General features: G+C 41.4%; 3 protein-coding genes across 8 annotated transcripts in view; 2 read left to right on the top strand and 1 right to left on the bottom strand.

Annotated features, from left to right (window-relative positions):
- Window positions 1-3,402, top strand: part of LOC110492229 (E3 ubiquitin-protein ligase MIB2) — a 70,809-nt gene extending 67,407 nt beyond the window's left edge. For all 4 annotated transcript variants that reach the window (XM_021566366.2, XM_036947199.1, XM_036947198.1 and 1 more), the window contains 2 exons: window positions 372-437; window positions 616-3,402. In XM_021566366.2, the coding sequence (XP_021422041.2) occupies window positions 372-437; window positions 616-857 (308 nt within the window). In that variant the 3' untranslated portion in view covers window positions 858-3,402. The remainder of the gene's footprint in view (window positions 1-371; window positions 438-615) is intronic.
- Window positions 3,403-8,704: 5,302 nt separating this feature from the next.
- On the bottom strand, window positions 8,705-11,083 carry LOC110492228 (ubiA prenyltransferase domain-containing protein 1). 2 transcript variants are annotated; one of them, XM_021566362.2, is made up of 3 exons: window positions 10,831-11,083; window positions 9,728-10,328; window positions 8,705-9,612 (listed from the first exon to the last, which is right to left on the bottom strand). In XM_021566362.2, exons 2-3 carry the CDS (start codon window positions 10,284-10,286, stop codon window positions 9,125-9,127), a joined length of 1,047 nt encoding a protein of 348 aa, XP_021422037.2. In that variant the 5' UTR covers window positions 10,287-10,328; window positions 10,831-11,083; the 3' UTR covers window positions 8,705-9,124. The 2 variants fall into 2 exon arrangements, with proteins under 2 accessions (XP_021422037.2, XP_021422038.2); XM_021566363.2 differs by having other exon boundaries at window positions 9,728-10,290; window positions 10,831-11,048.
- Window positions 11,084-11,934: 851 nt separating this feature from the next.
- LOC110492226 (matrix metalloproteinase-23) lies at window positions 11,935-21,346 on the top strand. 2 transcript variants are annotated; one of them, XM_021566356.2, is made up of 8 exons: window positions 11,935-12,332; window positions 17,136-17,271; window positions 17,479-17,618; window positions 18,060-18,227; window positions 18,661-18,825; window positions 19,202-19,312; window positions 20,305-20,431; window positions 20,523-21,346. In XM_021566356.2, the coding sequence occupies exons 2-8, from the start codon at window positions 17,159-17,161 to the stop codon at window positions 20,695-20,697; spliced, it is 999 nt and encodes a 332-aa protein (XP_021422031.1). In that variant the 5' UTR covers window positions 11,935-12,332; window positions 17,136-17,158; the 3' UTR covers window positions 20,698-21,346. The 2 variants fall into 2 exon arrangements, with proteins under 2 accessions (XP_021422031.1, XP_021422030.1); XM_021566355.2 differs by having other exon boundaries at window positions 17,132-17,271.
- The last annotated feature ends 263 nt before the right edge of the window (window positions 21,347-21,609 follow it).

Here is a 21,609-nt window from a genome sequence, read left to right as displayed (position 1 = left end):
AATTATTTCAGATTCCTCCTCTATGTACTTCACTCATTTTCAGTCACCCTTTTGGCCGATGGTGTTAGGGTCCTTTTTTATTTGTTGGGACAAGTGACTTCAGCTTTCGGACAAGTAAAAATATCAGTCCTACTTGTCAGAAGGGTAAGTGGGAAAAAAAATGGATGTCAAGCCCTGGTGTGGGGTGGCATCTGGAGCATTAAGGATAGTCCTGGACTGAAATGCATCCATTGAAAGTGGTTTAGGTCTGTGTCCGGGGAAACTGGCCTTTGATGTTCCCACAATTGTACTCGGTACCTTATTTTAGGATTGAGGTCTTGATGTTTGGGATCTGAGGTAACTCCTTGTGCTTCTCCCTAATCTCTCCACAGAGTGTGCTCATCGAATGAAGAAATGCATCAAATGCCAGGTCACGATCACAAAGAAAATTAGACAAGGTAATGATACCACAGATGAGTAGAAGACCTGTCTTGTTTTCAGATTTTTATTGATGCGTGTCGGTGAGGAGCATTGCTAGAAATTGGTAAATAGAAGATGTCCGGGTCATACTAATACTAGTACAGATCACAATACTGTGTGATGTTGAAGTGAATGATGTGCATCCTCTCCCTCTAGACCAGACAGAGGTGGACTGCAGCCCGGGCTCGGAGAACTCCGAGCAGCACAACCTGCTGGAGCAGCTGCAGTCACGCTACCGCCAGATGGAGGAGCGCATCACCTGCCCCATCTGCATCGACAACCATATCAAGCTGGTTTTCCAGTGCGGCCACGCCTCCTGCATCGACTGCAGCGCCGCCCTCAAGACCTGCCCCATCTGCAGGCAGACCATCCGGGAGCGCATCCAGCTCTTTGTCTGAACCAGGCCCTCCTCCTTTCTTCCTCTCTTCCCCTCCCCCTGTGGCCCAGTCAGTCTGCTCCTCAGTCCTTTGGGATTAGCCACTCGATCGTCCATCCTGGCTCAGCTGCTGTGCTTTGTTGTGTTCCATTGCGTGACGTTGCACCCAGGGTTCCCAGCAGTGTCAATGAGCTGGATGTGGTCATACTGATTTTTTTGTTTTGTTGTTGCCTGTTTCTTCATTTCTTCAAATCCAGTCATGGCCCCTGAAATGCTCTGCAATGCTTTGTCCGTGGCTCCCAGTGTGTAGCAGCCGCAGCGGGTTGCGTCAGGAGGAGGCAGTAGTGCTGCAAGCTCCATTCCCATTGGTCCACAAGGAGGACATCCCTACGAACCAGGGAGGAAGTCTCTCTGAATAGTTCATCACCTGTGCTGCTCTAAGAGGATGTCTGTTACTCCCTGTTAGATTGCATCCCACCCTGTTCCCCCTGTTTGCCTGTCTTGCCTACCCTGTTTACAAGGCTGCAGAGAACTGGCTGATGTCTCCCTGTCTTGAATCCGGTGTATTATGTTTGCTCTCCTTCGTATGAAGCTCTTTGTTATCAGTGTTAGTCTCCTGAGGGTGATGGTATAACTAAAGGCTCCTCTGTATAGCCCCTCACGCTTGCCGTACGTACACAAGGGGAAAATACACACTTTATATATGCATGAGTATATGCATATTCTAAGCTGAAGACTGTGTTGTGGGTTTGGTTAGATGTGTGGTTTTAAGAGTACCAGTAATTAGTACTGAGTTATTTATGTCAAAGGTGTTTCTATTTAGCTAAAGTCATATTATTTTTGGTGTTTGCTCAGTAAAAAAATGATTTCTGCTGAAATTTCACCCAAGCCTATGTCCTTCTCTACTCAGGGTCCTGATTCATTGAAACACTTCTAGTATCAAAGGTTACGGAATGTTTTTTTTTTGTCAACCCTTTTTACGTTGGAGCCATCTGACAATTTGGTGTGTGTTCATTAAGGGACTTGTAGTTGAGATCTGATAACACAACAGCTAGAGCTTTTATAGCAGAATAGACCTGTGGATAAGTTCACTTCGGTCCAACATACCTTTCCTGCTTTAGGTATGAAATTGTTTAAATTACACCATCGTAGAGAGGGGTTTGTGTGCTGCTTCAAAGGAAAGACTTTGTCAGATGACAAAGTGCAACTAATTTTCATTATACCATCACCCAGATACCCATCGGCTTTGTTCTTTATAGATATGTATCGAAAGCATAATCGAAGCCTGTGTCTGTTGTTCATCTGAACCTGAGCGTCTGTTATACTCCTCAGTGTGTAGTGTTGTACTACACAGCCCACAGACCTGCTTGCTAGCATCATCACACTCAGCCTCAGACAGGGCTCAGCCCATTTGGTGGTGCAGAGAGGTTTGTCATTATGTTTAGGTCAACTTTGGACTCTTTTTGGACAGAATTACTTTTGACTTCTGGAGGCCTTTGTGTCCTCTAAATAGAGGAAGAACACTGATACTTTACACGATGATGAATCAATCCTCCAATACAGAACAGGAACGATTATTGATCAAGCGAGGTGTGTGAACTTCTACCAAAGCTGAGCCAGAAAATAAATGAGCATGTATTTGCTTTTTCTTTATTTTGTCACAATGTGGAATTTTGGCAGCCTTTGGACTCTTTTCTTGTCATGTATCTTTTTTCTCTCAAACAGATGTCTGTCTCACATCATAGTCATCCTACCTGGAAGAAACCCTCCCCAATCTGTGTTTGGCAAAGCATTTTGGATTGTACTTTATCGTTAATCATCCTTTGTAATGTTTGGTTTGTTTTCCGAAGGGCTTATGCATTAAAAAAAATGGATCTATTTTAATCTTCTATTTAATTTTTCTATTGTAAACTTCCAGTGACAGGGGTTTTGTAACATTAGATCCCAACTTTTGGAGAGCCAATTAAAGATGTACATTTGAATGTCAGAAAAACCTGTAACCTGTAACCTCTGCCTTGTAAAGCTGTGTGGGAGAGAGGAAAGTAAGGTTTACTCAGAAGTACTACTAACGTTGCACCAGTGCCAAATCTTCAAAAGGATGTGTGTGGCTCTGGTAAAAGGTGGTGCACTACATAGGGAATAGGATGTCATTTGAGACGGCGCTTCTGATTAACAACTGATATTAAAGAATTCTGATCCAAAGTATATCAATCCAAAAAAATGTGGAGCCCAAACATTTTTTTTTTTAGTCATGATGAGTATAGCGAGCATTTCTGATTGAATGAATTAGATAATCAAATATTGTCATCTGGGGTCATGTGAGTAGTCTCTGTGCACAGGTAAAGGTAATAATACTTTAGAAGAGCCAGGAGGTTTTGAAATATACCACTAGAGGTTTGCTATGAGAAGTACATACATAATATTTAAGCAACAAATGTTACTATTGGTGTGTGTACAGTACAGCACTTGGAGTTCTGTTGGCCTTACTGTCCATTCTTATGTTAATGTTTTTTTCAGTTGTATTCTGTACAAAAATATTTTGCAATAAATATGGAACTGTTTTATAAGGATTGTGTTCTGTGCTTAATCAGTCACTGTCTCCTCCCAACATGTAATTAGCATGTCACCCATCTAACTTGAAATATGTTTATCCAACTCAAATAGTATATTCATGTTTTCTAACTCAAATTTAGTTTACTCACAATAAGTGTAAATTGGGGTAGTTAGAGTTGGGTAAAGGTATTATTTTGAGTTGGATAAACTGATTGATTGACATGATGGTTTATCATACTTTAATATTTTGAATTGTTATGTGCTGGAGCTCGGATCCACCTGGCTCTCCCTTGGGCCCAAGGTGCAGGAGCCCCGCTCCGGGTAACTCTGGCTCAATTAAACCACGGTTTGTGACTGAAGTTTCATGCTCGTTGAATGACAACATTTAAAGCATTTCTCTTGAACACAGTAGTAGTGTGTTCAGCTAAATGCTGCTGTGTGCCAGTTCTTAGGCCTAATTGTCTACACTGCCACCTGGTGAAGTTAGCATAGGGCTAACATGTGCCAGGTTATCTGATGGGACCAGCTACAATGTAGTGTTCTATCACATGCGAGTAAATCAACCATTTTAATTGGCTAATGTGTATTTTGAGACTGAGGTCCAGGTTAAATTGTAACTTTTGGGCGTAATCGGCGATCTTCTAGCAATCTAAAGGTTGCATGTTCGAGGAGAGTCGGGGACAACTTTAGCTAACCTTTGCCCTTATTCTAAGCTTAGGTCAATTCACCTAATTGGCTACGTAAATTCACCTAACTTTTGTGATTTTAGTTCTAACCTTTTCAAATATTCCTAACTTTTGTTGTTAACCACCAATGTAAATTATCCCCGTAATTCTTTGTTGTTAAAGCACAACAAGGAACCTGGTCTCGTCTTCCAAGATGTATGGTAAGTCAAATTTATTGAAATCAAATTTATTTATATAGCCCTTCTTACATCAGCTGATATATCAAAGTGCTGTACAGAAACCCAGCCTAAAACCCCAAACAGCAGGCAATGCAGGTGTAGAAGCACGTTGGCTAGGAAAAACTCCCTAGAAAGGCCAAAACCTAGGAAGAAACCTAGAGAGGAACCAGGCTATGAGGGGTGGCCAGTCCTCTTCTGGCTGTGCCAGGTGGAGATTATAACAGAACATGGCCAACATGTTCAAATGTTCATAAATGACCAGCATGGTCAAATAATAATAATCACAGTGGTTGTCGAGGGTGCAACAAGTCAGCACCTCAGGAGAAAATGTCAGTTGGCTTTTCATAGGTAATCATTGAGAGTATCTCTACCGCTTCTGCTGTCTCTAGAGAGTTGAAAACAGCATGTCTGGGACAGGTAGCACGTTCGGTGAACAGGTCAGGGTTCTATAGCCGCAAAGTTACCTCATCCAATTTGTATGCTATTTTACGTCCAGGTAAGATGTATGATATTGTACGACCGCTATTCCATTCATAATGTAACCTCATATTTCATACTAAATGGAGTGTCACAGATTTCCGTACAAAATAAGACGAAATGCCCTGAGACCACGTTAGTGTAAACGCAGCTGTTTAAGCTTAACCTTATCCATGTCAACACATGGCAATGTGTCCACATTAAGCCAATATTTCCTGGTCCCTACCTATATGTATGAAAATTATTTGAGAGGCAGTGTTTCAAAATGATAATTGTTATTTGATATTTAAGACAAATTTTGATGTCTTGAGTCAATGGTGTCACTTGTCAACAAGGGTGGAAAGAGTACTGAAATATCATACTTAAGTAGAAGTACTGCTCCTTAAATGACATTTTAATGAAGAAGTAGAATTACTTTAAAAAGTACAAGAAAAGCTACTCAATAACAGTAACAAGAGCAGTTGTAATTTGTTACTTTAGACCTCTGCTTATTGATAATTACAGAGAGCGGTGTAATGAAATGACGGGACACCATTATCCAACGGTAGAGTTGGATAATGGTGTAATAAGCAACGGTAGAAATGCAGACAAAACATTGTGTGAGCGCCTCACTATTCCCAATTCAGTGTCTGTGCTTTTAATGGGTCAATTATCTCGCTCTGCTGCAGAGCACACTGATGAGGCTAGACAGCCTGTTCTTAGCAAGGCCTGTATCATAAACCATCCCTGTCCTTAGCCGAACATAACAACCTCATGCCCTCTTCATCAGGAACACATATGGTACAAACACACAAATGGACTTGCATATGACAAACTGCTCATGAGTGGATGATGACAGAGCCACATGAGAGCAGGGGCTTAACTCAGGTTGTGGAAGCATTTTGAGCAGTGCAGATAGAAATGTAATGAAATAGAGGAGACATGATGATTGTCTTATCATGGAGTTTAGGTATTTTTTTTCAAGGAGAGTATAATTATTTTATTGAGATGGACTAGATATTCCTGAACAGGCCCCAGCCTAACCAGAACAATAATTGTCTCAAGGAAGAAAGGAAAGATGGAGGAAAGAGCATTTGGTCCAGTGTGGCTCAGTTTATAAGAGTTAGTCGCTAGCAATGACAAGGTGGAGGGTTCAATTCCTGCAGGGATCACATACTGGTATGCACTCAAACTTTGCTTTGGATACAAGCATCTGCTGAGTGGCATATTTATGTATTTGTAAAGTTGTTATTCATTATTAAATACAACTTCAGTTGTAAAACATTGAAATGGTGGATGGATATTATGCACCTGGTGGGGTGAGGCTGAAGCGTTAGAACTGCAAAAGGTTGTCTGTGGTTTGGTTGACCAAATAACTTTTTTTCTCCCTTTGTACCTTTTATTCAGATAGGCGATAAGTAGAGGGGGTTCTATACTAAATGGTAGTTCTATACTAAATGGTAGGGTGTGGCGATAAATAGCCTTTTAAAGAGGCAATCTGCAGTTGAAACAATAACAAAGCTCATCCCCACCCCAGTTTAGGTCAAAGGTTGAGGGATGGGGTTGGAGAAATGTAACCACTCTCAAATTAATAGACAGAGCTATGGATGCAAGGCTGACCATCCACGTTTTCAACATTAGTTTTACCCATGTAGTGAGGCTATACACAGTGGACAAAACATTAAGAACACCTTCCTAATATCAAGAAGCACGGGAAACAGTTGAGCGTGAAAAAAACAGCAACGTTGCAGTTCTTGACACAAACCTGTGCGCCTGGCACCTACTACCATACCCCGTTCAAAGGCACTTAACTATTATTTATTTCCCATTCACCCTATGAATGACACACACACAATTAATGTCTCAATTGTCTCAAGGCTTTAAAATCCTTCTTTAACCTGTCCAATCCCCTTCATCTACACTGATTAAAGTGAATTTAACAAGTGTCATCATAACTTTCACCTCGCCAGTCTGTCATGGAAAGAGCTGGTGTTCATGTTTTGTACACTCAGTGTATGGTGTTGGTTTACATTGACTTTATTTACAAACATTGGTTTATGTTGGCTTCTGATGGGGTACAACAATTGAACTAAGCTCATGAGTCATTTCTAAGTTATATTCTTCAAGAATCAATGGGTACAATATTATTAGTTTGAAAACATTTATGTAGCAACTACAGATTGCTCTTTTAAGTTATACCGGTACGGCTTTTTACAACACCGTCTATAAAGGCATTTCTACATTTAGTAAGTTAACATGATGCATATTCTTACCATCAGACTGAGTAGTTCGGCTGACAAGTCCAATGGTCATGTCCCAGTCCTGTTCCATATAAAACACAAGTTATTTACAAATGGATACAAGTCAATCAATCAAATGTATTTATAAAACCCTTTTTACATCAGCAGATGTCACAAAGTGTTATATAGAAACCCTGCCTAAAACCCCTAACAGCAAGCAATGCAGATGTAGAAGCACAGCGGCTAGGAAAAACTCCCTAGAAAGGCAGGAACCTAGGAAGAACCCTAGAGAGGAACCAGGCTCTGATGGCTGGCCAGTCTTCTTCTGGCTGTGCCAAGTGGAGATGATAAGAGTACATGGCCATTAAGGCCAGATTGTTCTTCAAGATGTTCAAACATTCATAGATGACCAGCAGGGTCAAATAATAACTACAGAGGTTTTAGAGAGTGCAACAGGTCAGTACCTCAGGAGGAAATGTCACTTGGCTTTTCATAGCCGAGCATTCAGATGTTGAGACAGCAGGTGCAGCAGAGAGTTGAAAACAGCAGGTCCGGGACAAGGTAGCACGTCCGGTGAACAGGTCAGGGTTCCATAGCCGCAGGCAAAACAGTTGAAACTGGAGCAGCAGCACAACCAGGTGGACTGGGGACTGCCAGGAGTCATCGGGCCAGGTAGTCCTGAGGCATGATCCTAAGGCTCAGGTCCTCCGGGACGAGAGGGAGAATTAGAGGTAGCATACTTAAAATTCACACAGGATACCAGATAAGACAGGAGAATTACACCAGATATAACAGACTGACCCTAGCCCCCTGGCACATAGACTATTGCAGTATAAATACTGGAGGCTTAGACAGGGGTGGGTCGGGGGCAACTGTGGCCCCATCCGACAATACCCCCACCCACTTTGCCAAAGCACAGTCCCCACACCACTAGAGGGATATCAACAGACCACCAACTTACTACCCTAAGACAAGGCTGAGTATAGCCCATGAAGATCTCCTCCAACACATAAGCCCGAGGGGGAGCAAAACCTCCTGGCTTCCAGAGGATTAATACTGTGGGCTTGCATATCTAATGATAAGCACTGCCTCCAATTGGTGAATTGAGGTCTTATTCAAAACTGAAGTTTGGAGCTCAACAGAAAGCTGTGGCAGAGTATGGGCACTGGCCCCATTTACAATGCATATTTCAAAACCCTTTAAAAAAATGTAGAACTATAGTCTTCTCTGAAATAGTCAAAAAGGATTTCAATATCAAATTCTGACAGCAAGAACCTGAAGTAAATAAATAAAAACATTACATTTTTTGCAGTCTATTTTTTTTTTTAAATGTCATTATGTGAGGAACAAGACAAAGACAATAGATGTCATTTCTTAATGAATCCATAACTTCCCAAAACATACATTTAATAGTAAAATCCTAAAAGATCACTAACTGGTCCGATGCAAATTAGGCTGAGATTTGGACCATTTGGGGGCATTTCCATGTACATTAACTCATATTTGTTTATAGACTAGATCGATTAATGGTTGCACTCCTCTGTCTAACAAAATAAAATGGAAATTCCAAACCATGACTGCAAAACCTGATAATTACAAGGCTACCATCTCATACCCCCCCAAATAAAAACATTGCAATTCAGAATTTTAACCTCAAACCCTGACTAATAAATCAGGCTATTGTCCTAACATAACCAAAAAAAAACAGACATTTAATTTCAATTGACAGAGATTAAATGGTTTAGATTTTGTTTATTGACATTTTGAAGAATTGCATCACCGGTAGAAAGTCTGAGGGCCCGCTGCAACCCATGGCAACCATTTCTTCAATGTCTGTCCTCATTTTGAGGCATCAGGACTCGAAATGTCCTCTGTACTGTAGTCTTATACCAAATGAGTCTGAGCACCTCAGACTTCAGTCGATACACAGAACTATGCAAAATACTGGACCAGTTATGCATCTGGTTATATCTGTCAGTATTAAAGAAGAGTAACTAAACTGTTTCTCTGGACGTATAAATTAGACAATACATTAAAGCCTTTGAACTCAAGTAAATAATTACAAATACAGAGATGTACATAAACTAGTCTGCATTTCAACAACAACAAAAAGCTATAAAAGAAGCTACAATTCAATCACAGTAGCGGTAAGCTTCCTTGAGGTGCCAGAATGATCCCAAAGACATAGAAAAGTCCCATCAGGAGGTTGAGCTTGGCTGTCTTTTGGGGGATCTTGGAATAGCACTGGCTGCGGAACTGCCTCTCTAGGGGGAAGGCCATGGGCAACGTGAGCAGGGGCAGGGCCATGCTGATGGTGTAGTGGGTGGCCAGGATGCAGAAGAGCACATAAGGGACAAACAGCAGGATGTTGAAGAGGATGTAGGACAACGTGGGCCCGATGAGAATGGCCAGAGTGACGATGCCCGCCTGTTTGTCAGAGTCCATGTCTCTGGTATTGTTGCTGTGGAGGATAGCCTCTGTGTTGAGGGCCAGGGGGACGGCGTAGACCAGAGGCAGGACAGACAGGTAACCCACCTGCACGGCGTGGGCAAACATGACCGCCAGGGGGCCAAACGTGATCAGGATCACCACGTCCCCCAGTGCCACATACTTAAGACCAATGCCTGGAAACAGGACAAGGAAGGTATCGTAAGAATCTGGATATTAGTGTGTGTACTTGTAAATAAAGCGAGGGAAATAATGTCAGTACATTTTGAAACAGGTTAATGCCAAGCTCACCTCCCGTGTACAGAAAAGAGCTGGAGAGCCCTCCAAAATAAATAAGGGCCAGATGCTCCATCCTCAACGTGGAGAGAAAGTAGAGCAGGGTGGCACACAAGCAGCCCAGAGAGTAGAGCAGCGCTCCGAACATGACCACGTCCTGCGGCGCCAGGATCTCATCCACCAGAGTCCTATCGTCGCTCTTCTTGTGGTCAATCCCTTTGGAGAAGTCATAGTAAGTGTTAACCAGATTCCCTGCCCCGTGCACCACCAGCACTGCCACGGCACACACCATGAGGATGACCAAGTCCACAGAGCCCTCCAGCTTGTAGGCCAGGGCACTGCCCAGAGCCACCGGTGTGAGGGAGGCGCTGAAACTCCACGGCCGCAGGGCCAGCACATAAGCAGCACACTTGTACCTCATGTCGCGTCTGACTCTGGCCCTCCCCGAGCTTCGCTGGTCGGCAGAGTGATTCTGCAGAGTGTCATTCAAACCGGTGTGCCTTGTCTCACTATGTCCATTCAATCCAGCCAAAACAATTGTCTCTGCACTGCTTGGTTTCTGCCCCACAGCCATACCTCTGCCAGGGTCCACAAAACAAAGAAACAGAAGGTAAACCTGTAACAGAATTACAGAGGTCACACATAGAATGTAATTTATGTACAATGAACATCTCATTTAATGAACAAGAGCATCAGAATACAGGCTCTTTAAGTTATTGAAAACCAGTATGGAGTAGTTTTTGTATTGTCCGTCATATTTGAAGGGTTGCAAGAGCGTGAGACCAGAATGTTTTGCTGTTGTTGAGCAGGATTAAAGCGTGCTACTACATGCTAAAACGTAGGTAGCAAACGAGTCTGTTTACTTCCAGTAGTTCCCGAGTAGCTAGATATATGCTAGTAGGATCACCTGAATTTCAATGCACCATGTTGTGAATTGTACAACACACCTGTTGGATGGCCACTTTGCTTGCTCCCTACAACCTCGCAAAATTGGCATTTAAAGCATTGCACTGCTGGATAGTCAACTACATAGATTAAAGGATTAAAGCTAACTATCCAGTGTGCTATTAGCAAGCCAAAAACCAGGGCCAAATTAAATGTCCGAAACCAGACTTTACCTGTTTTATGTATCCGTTATCTGATAAACTATTTCACGCCATGTAACAACATATTTATGTGACCGCTACCTAACCACAGGGCTGACCCTACTCCATTGGTAAACTTGCTACGTGTCAATTTCGAGAATATTTCACTGGCTGATCACAGTTAACCCTGACGGACGACATTTCGTCCAACCCTCTTGAGTGAGTGCAGACGTAAATAGGCGCCGTTAGAAACAGACTTCAATGTGATCTGCGTTCCGGGTGTTATAGATGACATGTGCAAGAAGAAGCCTTTCCTCAATAAGAACATTTATATAAAATAAGAAAAATATCTTGAAAAATGTGGGATTTAAAATATCGCTTATTTTGTACACTCGCACCAACGGATGTATTAGAAATACTAAGGCAGGCCAGGAAGTTATTGATTCTCTGGTGGTGGTTCAGTGCGATCTCTCACTATCCCACCCAGATTCGTAAACGGGGGAAAACGTTCAACTAAATTCAGACCATCATCGCAGGGCAAATACCATACTCTCTTAAAAAACACTTGTGAAGCTATTTGTTTTCCAATCATTTTTGAACGTTGCTGAATACGAATGCAGCCCAGACTCAAATTGCGTGTTTTGGGCCTTCACAAACGCACGAGTTTTACACAGATCTGTAGAATATATGCATATCAGCATAGGCCTACTGACATACATTTTCACAATTAATTTGATGTAGGTAATTTACTCCAATTAAAATACAATTTGAGAAATTTTTGTTGCTTGCATCAGGCATTGCCTGTCACAGATATACTATTTTCCTATGCAATTAGAACAAAAAAATATAGAATTTTTAATTAAGAGTGAGAAAATATTTAAATAAGGTTCAATATAAATCAAAGTCAACCTATGCGTATTCCTCAGCTAAAATGAGAGACCCACACATAGGTATTTGAGCAGGCCTACATTTAAAAAAAAATCCATGATCAAATCTCTGTTATGAACTTCTAGATTAATAAGCATGCAAAAATAATAGTTAAATCAAAATAGTTTTAAGATTGTCGACTACGTGCAGCTGGTATCCTTTCCATTTAAACTTGTCAAACTCTGACCTCCATTTAAAGTAATGTGAAACCATTTGGCAGACCGCGGAATAGCGCTGCGGCGGAAGGTTGTATAGAAAGCTGCAACGTTTGATGCAGCCTGGAGCTGGCGGCGGGTGACCAAGGATTCCAGCCTTAACACCGTTATCCTCCGTTATCCTCCGTTATCCTCAATTTAAAATTAATTTGTCAAATAAAAGGATGCATTGGATGGCCATTGATATCCATACGGATAGATGGTGGTGAAATTGACTAGTCTGTCTTTGTTTAGGGATTTTTTATGGAAGGTGATATCGCAACGATGGTGTGTCAGACGTTCAGAAGTTTACAAAGAGGCGACTTCAGTACTCTTCTGCTGGCTGTGGCGGTGCTTGGGATTCTGTTTGAAGGGATGCAAGAAACCACGGCATTTCCCACCTGGAGAATAGAGGTATGGTGTGAGAATTCAACTTTCTAACTTGATACCTCCTTTAATTGCACTGCTGAATACTTCATTCAGTTTCTATACTGAACAGGTTATGCTGGAATAAATTATGATCAAGATGTTGGATGATTAACCCCGTTTAGGGCAACAATATTTTCATTTTATTTTAACTTGTTTTTTTCAGTGTCTACCAAGACTTCTGCTTGGTGACAAATGAGCAAATAATAAATAAATAAAATGTAATTGTAATATAAATCATATTTTTGGTTAAACTTCATCAGACAGAAATGCCTTCATATAATCAGCAATTATACATATAATTTATAATGTAGCCTATTCATATTATATAATTGGAGCAATTCTTGGTTTTGCCCTGATTTTTGTCCCAGTTGAGGAAAAAACAACTATTCTTATTGCATTGTAGCCACAATAAAACTGTTTTGATCTGGCTGGATGAAGTCTTAACCCTCACTTATACCAAGTTAGCTATTCTAAAAGTATCTTATATTGTTCATTAATTCACACTAAGTCAAATGCAGACTTCTCAGAATCCTTGATTAATAAACCAGGGGCAAACAGTGTGGGAATCTTCAAAGGAGAGCACAGTAAGAGGAGCTTAGCATGTTGGTTGAGCACTGAATGATCAGGTTCTAAATGTTATCTCTAGTGCACTTGTTTTGGAAAATGTTCAGTTGTTTTCCATAGGAAGAAATGGTGTAGCAAATAGTACAGCTTAGAACAACATGGAGCTTCAAGAAATCATGGACTGTTCTCACATTGCTCCAATTTAAGTGGAATGCCTGCTCCAACTTCTAGGCTATGTCCTCTTCTTTTGTAGTGTATGTTTCCTTGACTCTGTTATCAGTGTGGCAGGAAGACTTCAGTCTTCTGCAGGGCTCCTCTGGTGTCCGTCTGGGTGTCTAGGCCTCAGCTCTTGGCATAGCCCTTGTTTTCCTGAGGATTGAGGAACATTAAAAAAGGAATGCATATGTAGCACATGGGGATGTGTGAAACTTACTCCTCAGCCTGAAGTGTCCCCACTTGTGCCAGCGAATAACTTTTTCCGACTGGTAAGACACTTCAGGAGGGCGATCACGTGTGCTAGCATGGCAGAGGCCCCGAGTTAGCCCCAGGTATGGGCTGAATCAGCAGCGTGGCAAGCAGCATGACGTCCTTTACATTTAGTATCTACATTTGTTCTCTGAGAAAAAAATATTAAATTTTCATATAGATATTTTAATAGTATAAATTCATATTTTTAGAAATAGCCATTTTGGGGGGTTGTATTTCCACTGTATTTGTATGTAAATGTTGAACTTGGTCAGGTCATGTTGGTCCAATCCCTTATCGTTGATGATAAGGACTGTGGAGTAGATCTGTGGATAGGCTAAATTAGCTTATTCACTTGTCATAAAAGTCCCCGATAATGAAGTCACCTAAAGTTATTGGATAATCAGTCAAAGTGTACACTACCGTTCAAAAGTTTGGGGTCACTTAGAAATGTCCTTATTTTTTGAAAGAAAAGCACATTTTTTGTCCATTAAAATAACATCAAATTGATGTGTAGACATTGTTAATGTTAATGTTGTAAATGACTATTGTAGCTGGAAACGGCAGATTTTTTTATGGAATATCTACATAGGCTACAGAGCCCCATTATCAACAACCATCACTCCTGTGTTCCAATGGCACGTTGTGTTAGCTAATCCAAGTTTATAATTTTAAAAAGCCAATTGATGATTAAAGAAGCAATAAAGCGGTCCTTCTTTAGACTAGTTGAGTATCTGGAGCATCCGCATTTGTGGGTTCGATTACAGGCTCAAAATGGCCAGAAACAAAGACCTTTCTTCTGAAACTCATCAGTCTATTCTTGTTCTGAGAAATGAACGCTATTCTATGCGAGAAATTGCCAAGAAACTGAAGATCTCGTACAACGCTGTGTACTACTCCCTTCACAGAACAGTGCAAACAGACTCTAACCAGAATAGAAAGAGGAGTGGGAGGCCCCGGTGCACAACTGAGCAAGAGGACAAGTACATTCGAGTGTCTAGTTGAGAAACAGACACGTTACAAGTCCTCAACTGGCAGATTCATTAAATAGTACCTGCAAAACACAAGTCTCAACGTCAACAGTGAAGAGGCGACTACGGGAAGTTGGCCTTCTAGACAGAGTTGCAAAGAAAAAGCCATATCAGAGACTGGCCAATAAAAAGAAAAGATTAAGATTGTCAAAATAACACAGACACTGGACAGAGGAACTCTTTCTAGAAAGCCAGCATCCCGGAGTCGCCTCTTCACTGTTGATGTTGAGACTGGTGTTTAGACTGGCGAGTTGGATTAGCTAATACAACGTGCCATTGGAACACAGGAGTGATGGTTGCTGGTAACGGGCCTCTGTACGCCTATGTAGATATTCCATAAAAAATCTGCCGTTTCCAGCTACAATAGTCATTTACAACCTTAATGTCTACACTGTATTTCTGATCAATTTGATGTTATTTTAATGGACAAAACATTTTTTTTTCTAAAAAGACATTTCTAAGTGACCCCAAACTTTTGAACGGTAGTGTATACTGTAACTGTACATTTTACATTCTATTAGTATTATATAAAAACAAAGTCACAACATATTTCTAAACACTCTTAAACAGTAAGCACCTATAGCTGGCCTTTCACAGCTGTAAAACAAGAATAGAATCCTTGTGTTATTATTTGGAGAGTCTCATTTGCCCCTCCCCAAAGGGACATCAGACATATTGTACCTGCAAAATGTATCATACTTAAAGTCTGGAAAGCAGTTTTACTGCTGACCACTTCCTTTTCTACAAAATGGAATGCCCTTGCATGAAAATGTAACATGTAACATTCACATGCAAGGCATTGGGATAATAGCTCTAGAAACTGCAGAATCACAATAGAGTTGAGTGTCCTCAGCTGGTCTCGTCAAACCAGAACCCTTGCAGCATGGAACTGTTGATTGTTTAGATTTTGAACATTATAACTATAAATACTGTATAAATTAACGACATGAATCACAACTGTCAGTTCAACTAACAGTGTAAGTAGATTACAGTACAACGTTCATTCTGTGCTGCTCTCAGCCTGCTACTTGAAGTGTGTCAGAGGGTTGGGTACTGTGGCAGTAAAAAGGCAAATGACATTGAATAAATGTGTTATGCATTTTTTAATGAATGATACTGCAGACACATGAATAAAGGTGTAATGACTAGTATCATAAAGGTATTATGCATGCTTTATGTATACCCCCTTCAAGTAAAGTGTTACTACTTTTTACTTCTCGGGGGATCTTCACTGTTTTTGTCCAGTTTCTCAAGTTCCTTCCATGAATACTTCGGTTATTCCATCTCATGTTGTTAGCAATATTCTCCTGGTCCTTGGTTCTGTGGTCTGGTTCAGACACTGGATCAAGTCAGTCATATCATAATAATCTGTCAGTCAGCCACGAAGACAGGAACACTAAGAGTGATAAAATACTAAGCACTAGCTATGTGTAGTTCATAAACACAAAGGCAAACACTAGGTTAATTACCTACTGAACAAAAATCTAAACGCAACATGCAACAATTTCAAAGATTTTACTTAGTTACAGTTCAAATAAGGAAATCAGTCAATAAGCAATACATTAATTTGGTCCTAATCTATGGAGTTCACATGACTGGGAATACAGATATGCATCTGTTGGTCACAGATACCTTTAAAAAAAAGTAGGGGTGTGGATCAGAAAACCAGTCAGTATCTGGTGTGACCACCATTTGCCTCAAGCAGCGAGACATATCTCCTTCACATAGAGTTGATCAGGCTGTTGATTGTGGCCTGTTGTCCCACTCTTCTTCAATGACTGTGCGAAGTTTCTGGATATTGGTGGAAACTGAAAAACATTGTCGTACAAGTTGATCTGGAAAACGCTGTTGTACATGTCGATCCAGAGCATCCCAAACATGCTCAATGAGTGACATATCTGGTGAGTATGCAGACCATGGAAATGTTCAACCTCCAGGAATTGTTTACAGACCCTTGTGACATGGGGCAATGCATTATCATGCTGAAACATGAGGTGATGGCAGCGGATGAATGGCACGACAATGGGCCTCAGGATCTTGTCACGGTATCTTTGTGCATTCAAATTGACATAGATAAAATGCAATAGTATTTGTTGCCTGTAGCTTATGCCTGCCCATACCATAACTCCGCTGCCGCCATGGGGTACTCAGTTCACAATGTTGACACCAACAAACTTCTCACCCACACGGCACCATACACGTGGTCTGTGTTTGAGGCCAGTTGGACTTTCTTGTTGATATGCCACACCTTCTTGTTGATATGCCACACCTGTCAAGTGGATGGATTATCTTGGCAAAGAAGAAATGCTCACTAACAGGGATGTAAACAAATGTGTACAACATTTGAGAGAAATTAGCTTTTTGTGTGTATGTAACATTTCTAGGATCTTTTATTTTAGCTCATGAAACATGGGACTAATAATTTACGTGTTGCGTTTATATTTTTGTTCAGTATAATAAAAAATAAAAAAGGCTCACTTAAGGCCAACCCAGTGAACACAAAATGTATCTGTAATGTTTCCTAAAGGTTATCTTTTGAAAAATAACTTTCACACAAAGTTTTGGAAACCAACATTTGTTTGCTGGGAATCCAGATCCCGATCATAAATATAAATTACATCTGGATGTTGATGTGACATGTCCAGTAGGTTGAAACTCCTCTCCTCGCTCCTAACTGGTAGCGCCAAATCTCTGGTGGTTAATCTACAATTTTTTTTGTCCAAGGAAGAAGTTCACACCTCTGGTGTGTTAATGATTGGGATTCGCAAAGATGCCCGCACGCAGGTCCTCCACCTCTCCAGGAACAAGCGCTATACCCTCACCCCTGAGAAACTCAAATGGGACAAGTTCAAGCTCACTTACAAGTTTGGAGATTCTTTTATTTCACCCTCCTTTCTTAGCAAACAGTTACTGTCTAAAAACAAAAGGAAATGCTGTTTGAATTGACTTCAGACATATTTACGAGGGACAGCTGTCTTAGAGCTTTATGTTAGCTCCAATTGCTTTTACTGATTTCTGCTGTTGTAATATGCCAAGTGGTTTCCCCAGATAAAGGCATTGTGTCTGTGCAGGCTGCTCTCTTTCCCAAGGAACCTGATGAATGCCAGTGACACGCGCCGTGGCATTGCCAAAGCCTTCACTATGTGGAGTGATGTCTCGCCCTTCAGCTTTAGAGAGGTGCCCGCTGACCAGGAGGCAGACATCAAGATAGGTATATGTTGTTGTGCCCCCACCTAAAGTATATCAGGCATGATGACTGGCATATAATATAGTAGAAGGACTATACAGTGACATGTGTCTGAAATGCCCTAAGCATTTGAACTGAACAAATCTCCCTCTACTGTCTAGTTATCTATGTTCTGCATGATTCATGGCTCTACTTGTATGATAAAGAGTCCTGTACACCTTCCAAGCATGTGTAATCATTTTAAAATGATCTAAATCATGCTGAATCCATCAGAGTGATCTGGGAGTCTTGTTCCAGCATAAATACTTGATGCAAGTGTGAAAAATGACAGTCATCCTCAGTGGGGTTAAGAAGTTTGAAATCCATCATCTTCTAGACTCTATTGTATGTAGAATGAGATAGAGGCTGGAGAGGTTCCCCTCTTGGTTGCGCTGTCTGAGGCACAGCTCTGTCTCTTTTTGGCAGGCTTCTACCCCATCAACCACACAGACTGTCTGCAGTCCTACTTGCACCACTGTTTCGACGGCATCACCGGCGAACTGGCACATGCTTTCTTCCCTCCGACGGGCGAGATCCACTTTGACGACCATGAGTATTGGATTCTGGGAAACATGCGCTTCAGCTGGAAAAAAGGCAGGCACCTTGGTTGATCTCTTTCCTGATTTTTGTAAGCTGCTGTTGTGCCCTCAGCACCAAAGCTACTTGCTGGATGTCCAGTTGAATTAGTCAAATGCACAGGGTTGAAAAGTGAAAATCATGGACACTGTAGTTGGTAATTATGTCTTGAAGCTGGAATAGACCACAGTGTAATACTGTGCCTAGTTGTGTTACGGTTGGAAGATACTGTGAATTTAGAAGCGTAGTGTCTCAGTAGTCGTCTGCTTCATCGGCACTGATCTGAAAAGACAGGTATAGGTGAAAGCCATATGTTGTTATGCCACTTTGAACTAGCTTTCATGTGTATAGTTCAGTGGATGAGGCAAAGGACTTTAGCTACTTTCGACTATTGAGATGCACCCCAATTACTAAGACAGAATGAACTGTTTTGTGTTGTTGGTTTGTGCAGGGGTGTGGCTGACAGACTTGGTCCATGTAGCGGCTCACGAGATTGGTCACGTCCTGGGCCTCATGCACTCCCTGAACCCCAAGGCCATCATGCACCTGAACGCAACTCTAACGGGGCGCAAGCTCATCACACAGGACGAGGTGTGGGGCCTGCACCGACTCTATGGTAAATCCAAGCACCCACAAGCAAAGTGCCCTGTAAAACAGACAAAAAACCGTGTCATATTGTTTTGTAGCACAAAACGATCAGCGGTAGCATCTTTCAAATGAAATAAATCCTCATTTAAAATAATGGTCCCACTTTAAACAACCAATTTATACAGGCTTTATAGACTATTCATGATTTCTTCCTAAGCACTATATAGATGCTACACAAATAATTGATTTACTACCTGCTGCAAGTAAACGTGGCCTTAATGAGTATTGTTGAACCTTTAATACAGTGTGAGAGTCATTATAAATGTGAAGTCAGATTGTCATCTCAAATTCCTTTCTGTAGACTGAAATTAGCACTCTCATCCCTCTTTCCTCCTTCCCTGTAGGATGTTTGGATAGATTATTTATCTGTCCAGCCTGGGCGCGGAAAGGCTATTGCGACAGCAAGCGCAAGCTCATGCAGAAGCACTGCCCCTCGAGCTGTGATTTCTGTTACGGTAAGAGCAGCACTGCAAAGGAAAAAAATATTATTCCCAATATACTAGTGCAAGGAATCGCATCTGTACCATTTGCCAATGGATCGTAACGCAGCCAACAAAGTCCAGCCATGCAGAACCATGATGAGGGTTTGCAGCCCTTCGGATTTAAAGTCAGATTAGATACTTACCACTGGATGAGACTCATTCAGAAATAATTACCTCTGGATGGATTGTGGTCTGCTTTATAGCAAGCGAGCAGAGCGTCTTAGTGAAGCACCTCGACAGCTTAAATTCCCATAACCTCCGCAATCAGTCTCATCAGGGCCGAGGCCTCCGGTTGCACAACAGGATATGACTCCTCCTCGCCATGGCAGCCATAGATTGTAGGTTTGTCCGTTTTATATGTGTAACAAGGGAGAATGTGGAGAGGAGAAAGGATACCATTCCTGGCTCCTAATCTGTTCCTCATTGTTGATTGGGAGACGTTGTACGGCTGTGGAAAATTCCAGTATGACTCCAAACCACTGGAATTTCAGACTGTGGCTTGAGTGTTAGACACGGAAGGTCAATTTGGGATTTCTGCGGCCCAAACTAGTGGCTGCCTTTTAAAACAGACTTCCAACTGATCATGAGGCACAACATCGTGTTTACACTCATCTAATGGCCGTAGCACTTGGGTAAATTAACTAGATAGAGAATGTCCTTAAACATCTACAATGGAGTTGCCATGAAGTTTTTTGATGCACATGTAGGCAGATAGCTTTTATGCTTAGTTTGAGTGTGTATGTCTTGGGGGATCATTTTTAGTATGATCCAGATCAGATTAAACAATAACTAAGAAGACATTTTCTGGGCGCTTCTTTGTTTACTTTTTGGAGTAAACATTTAATGAAAAGACATTAACATCCTTTTGTGAAATGAAAGCCATACCACACCGAGTCATGTCTGGTTAAGACTATACAGAAGTGGATACCCCAGCCTTTAACCTTGTGTTCCCTAACTTTCCTCAGAGTTCCCCTTCCCCACTGTGGCCCCCACCCCCACCCCCCAACGGACCAAACACAAGCTGGTGGCTGAGGGGAAGAAGCTCACCTTCCGATGTGGGAAGAAAATTGCAGCAAAGGCAGGCAAAGTACAGTGAGTATGTCTTATTTAGCCCAATATCACTTCTAATAAATCATATACCAACAATGGACTGAATTTAAATGTATTTTTACTGTTTCTGTAGCTGGTACAAGGACGGAGAGATTCTGGAGTACTCCCACCCTGGCTACATCTCCCTAAAAGACGACCACATCAGTATCGTGGCCAACGCCATCAACGAGGGCACATACACCTGCATCGTGAGGAAAAAGAACAAGGTCCTCACCAACTACTCCTGGAGGGTACGAGTGCGCTTCTGAGGGTGATGCCCCCATCCGCACATAGAAGCACTGGGTATTAGCACAGAGAACACACAACCATAGAAACAGAATTACCAGAAGAGGAAAAGCCCTTAGACAACTGCATTTTCACACATTGACTTGAATGGGATGTCCGTTCTAGGAATTATATTTCAAAGCACACCTTCACTCAAACATTGCTTGTTCAAAACGGGGACCTCACTCACTTGGGCACATATTTTAATGTATGTACATTGTCTAAACAATACCCTCAAAACAATCATGTTTTAGGTCTGTTTTTTTGTAATGCATTTTCATATGTGCACAATAAACCCTTTTGTTCTATGGTAAGTAGTATATAGAATCTAGATGTAAAACTACATTGTGTCCAAGTGAGTATTCGATACACTGCTGGCATTGTTTGTTATGTATTATGTGAACAATAGACTGTTCATTGAAGTTAGAGCTCACTGACACTTACAGGGTAGCTAGTAGCCTCAAACTTCTCTAAATATTGTCCAGGAATTTCAAATAAATGTAACTAGCCTGGTTACTTTATGCCATGGGTAATGCATTCTAAAAGCTACTGCATCAATGCATGACACCTACAGTATAAACAACATGTTGGTTCCATGTTTCATGAGCTGAAATAAAAGATCACAGAAAAGTTCCAGATGCACAAAAAGATCATTTCTCTCAAATTTTGGGTACACATTTATTTACTTCCCTGCTTCTGAGCATTTCTCCTTTGCTAAAATAATCTATCCACCTGATTGGTGTGGAATATCAAGAAGCTGATTAAACAACATGATCATTAAAACAGACGCACCTTGTGCTGGGGACAATAAAAGGCCACTAAAATGAGCAGTTGTGTCTCACACACACTGCCACAGATGTCTCAAGTTGAGGGAGCGTACAATTGGCATGCTGACT

This window comes from Oncorhynchus mykiss, chromosome 16, assembly GCF_013265735.2.
Source record: "Oncorhynchus mykiss isolate Arlee chromosome 16, USDA_OmykA_1.1, whole genome shotgun sequence".
Classification (NCBI taxonomy): Eukaryota; Metazoa; Chordata; class Actinopteri; order Salmoniformes; family Salmonidae; genus Oncorhynchus; species Oncorhynchus mykiss.
Note: the sequence above shows the minus strand (reverse complement) of the source record. Positions and strands in the feature narration are given on the sequence as shown.

What these genes read in the sequence shown, in the direction of transcription:
- LOC110492226 (XM_021566355.2), top strand. Translation starts at nt 12,183, where the DNA reads ATGGAAGGTGATATCGCAACGATGGTGTGTCAGACGTTCAGAAGTTTA. An exon ending in GGGCCTGCACCGACTCTATG is followed by an intron (nt 18,826 to 19,201) that starts GTAAATCCAAGC and finishes CCTTCCCTGTAG; the next exon opens with GATGTTTGGATAGATTATTT. An exon ending in GAGCTGTGATTTCTGTTACG is followed by an intron (nt 19,313 to 20,304) that starts GTAAGAGCAGCA and finishes AACTTTCCTCAG; the next exon opens with AGTTCCCCTTCCCCACTGTG.
- LOC110492228 (XM_021566362.2), bottom strand. Translation starts at nt 10,286, where the DNA reads ATGGCTGTGGGGCAGAAACCAAGCAGTGCAGAGACAATTGTTTTGGCT. An exon ending in CTCTTTTCTGTACACGGGAG is followed by an intron (nt 9,613 to 9,727) that starts GTGAGCTTGGCA and finishes TCCTGTTTCCAG; the next exon opens with GCATTGGTCTTAAGTATGTG.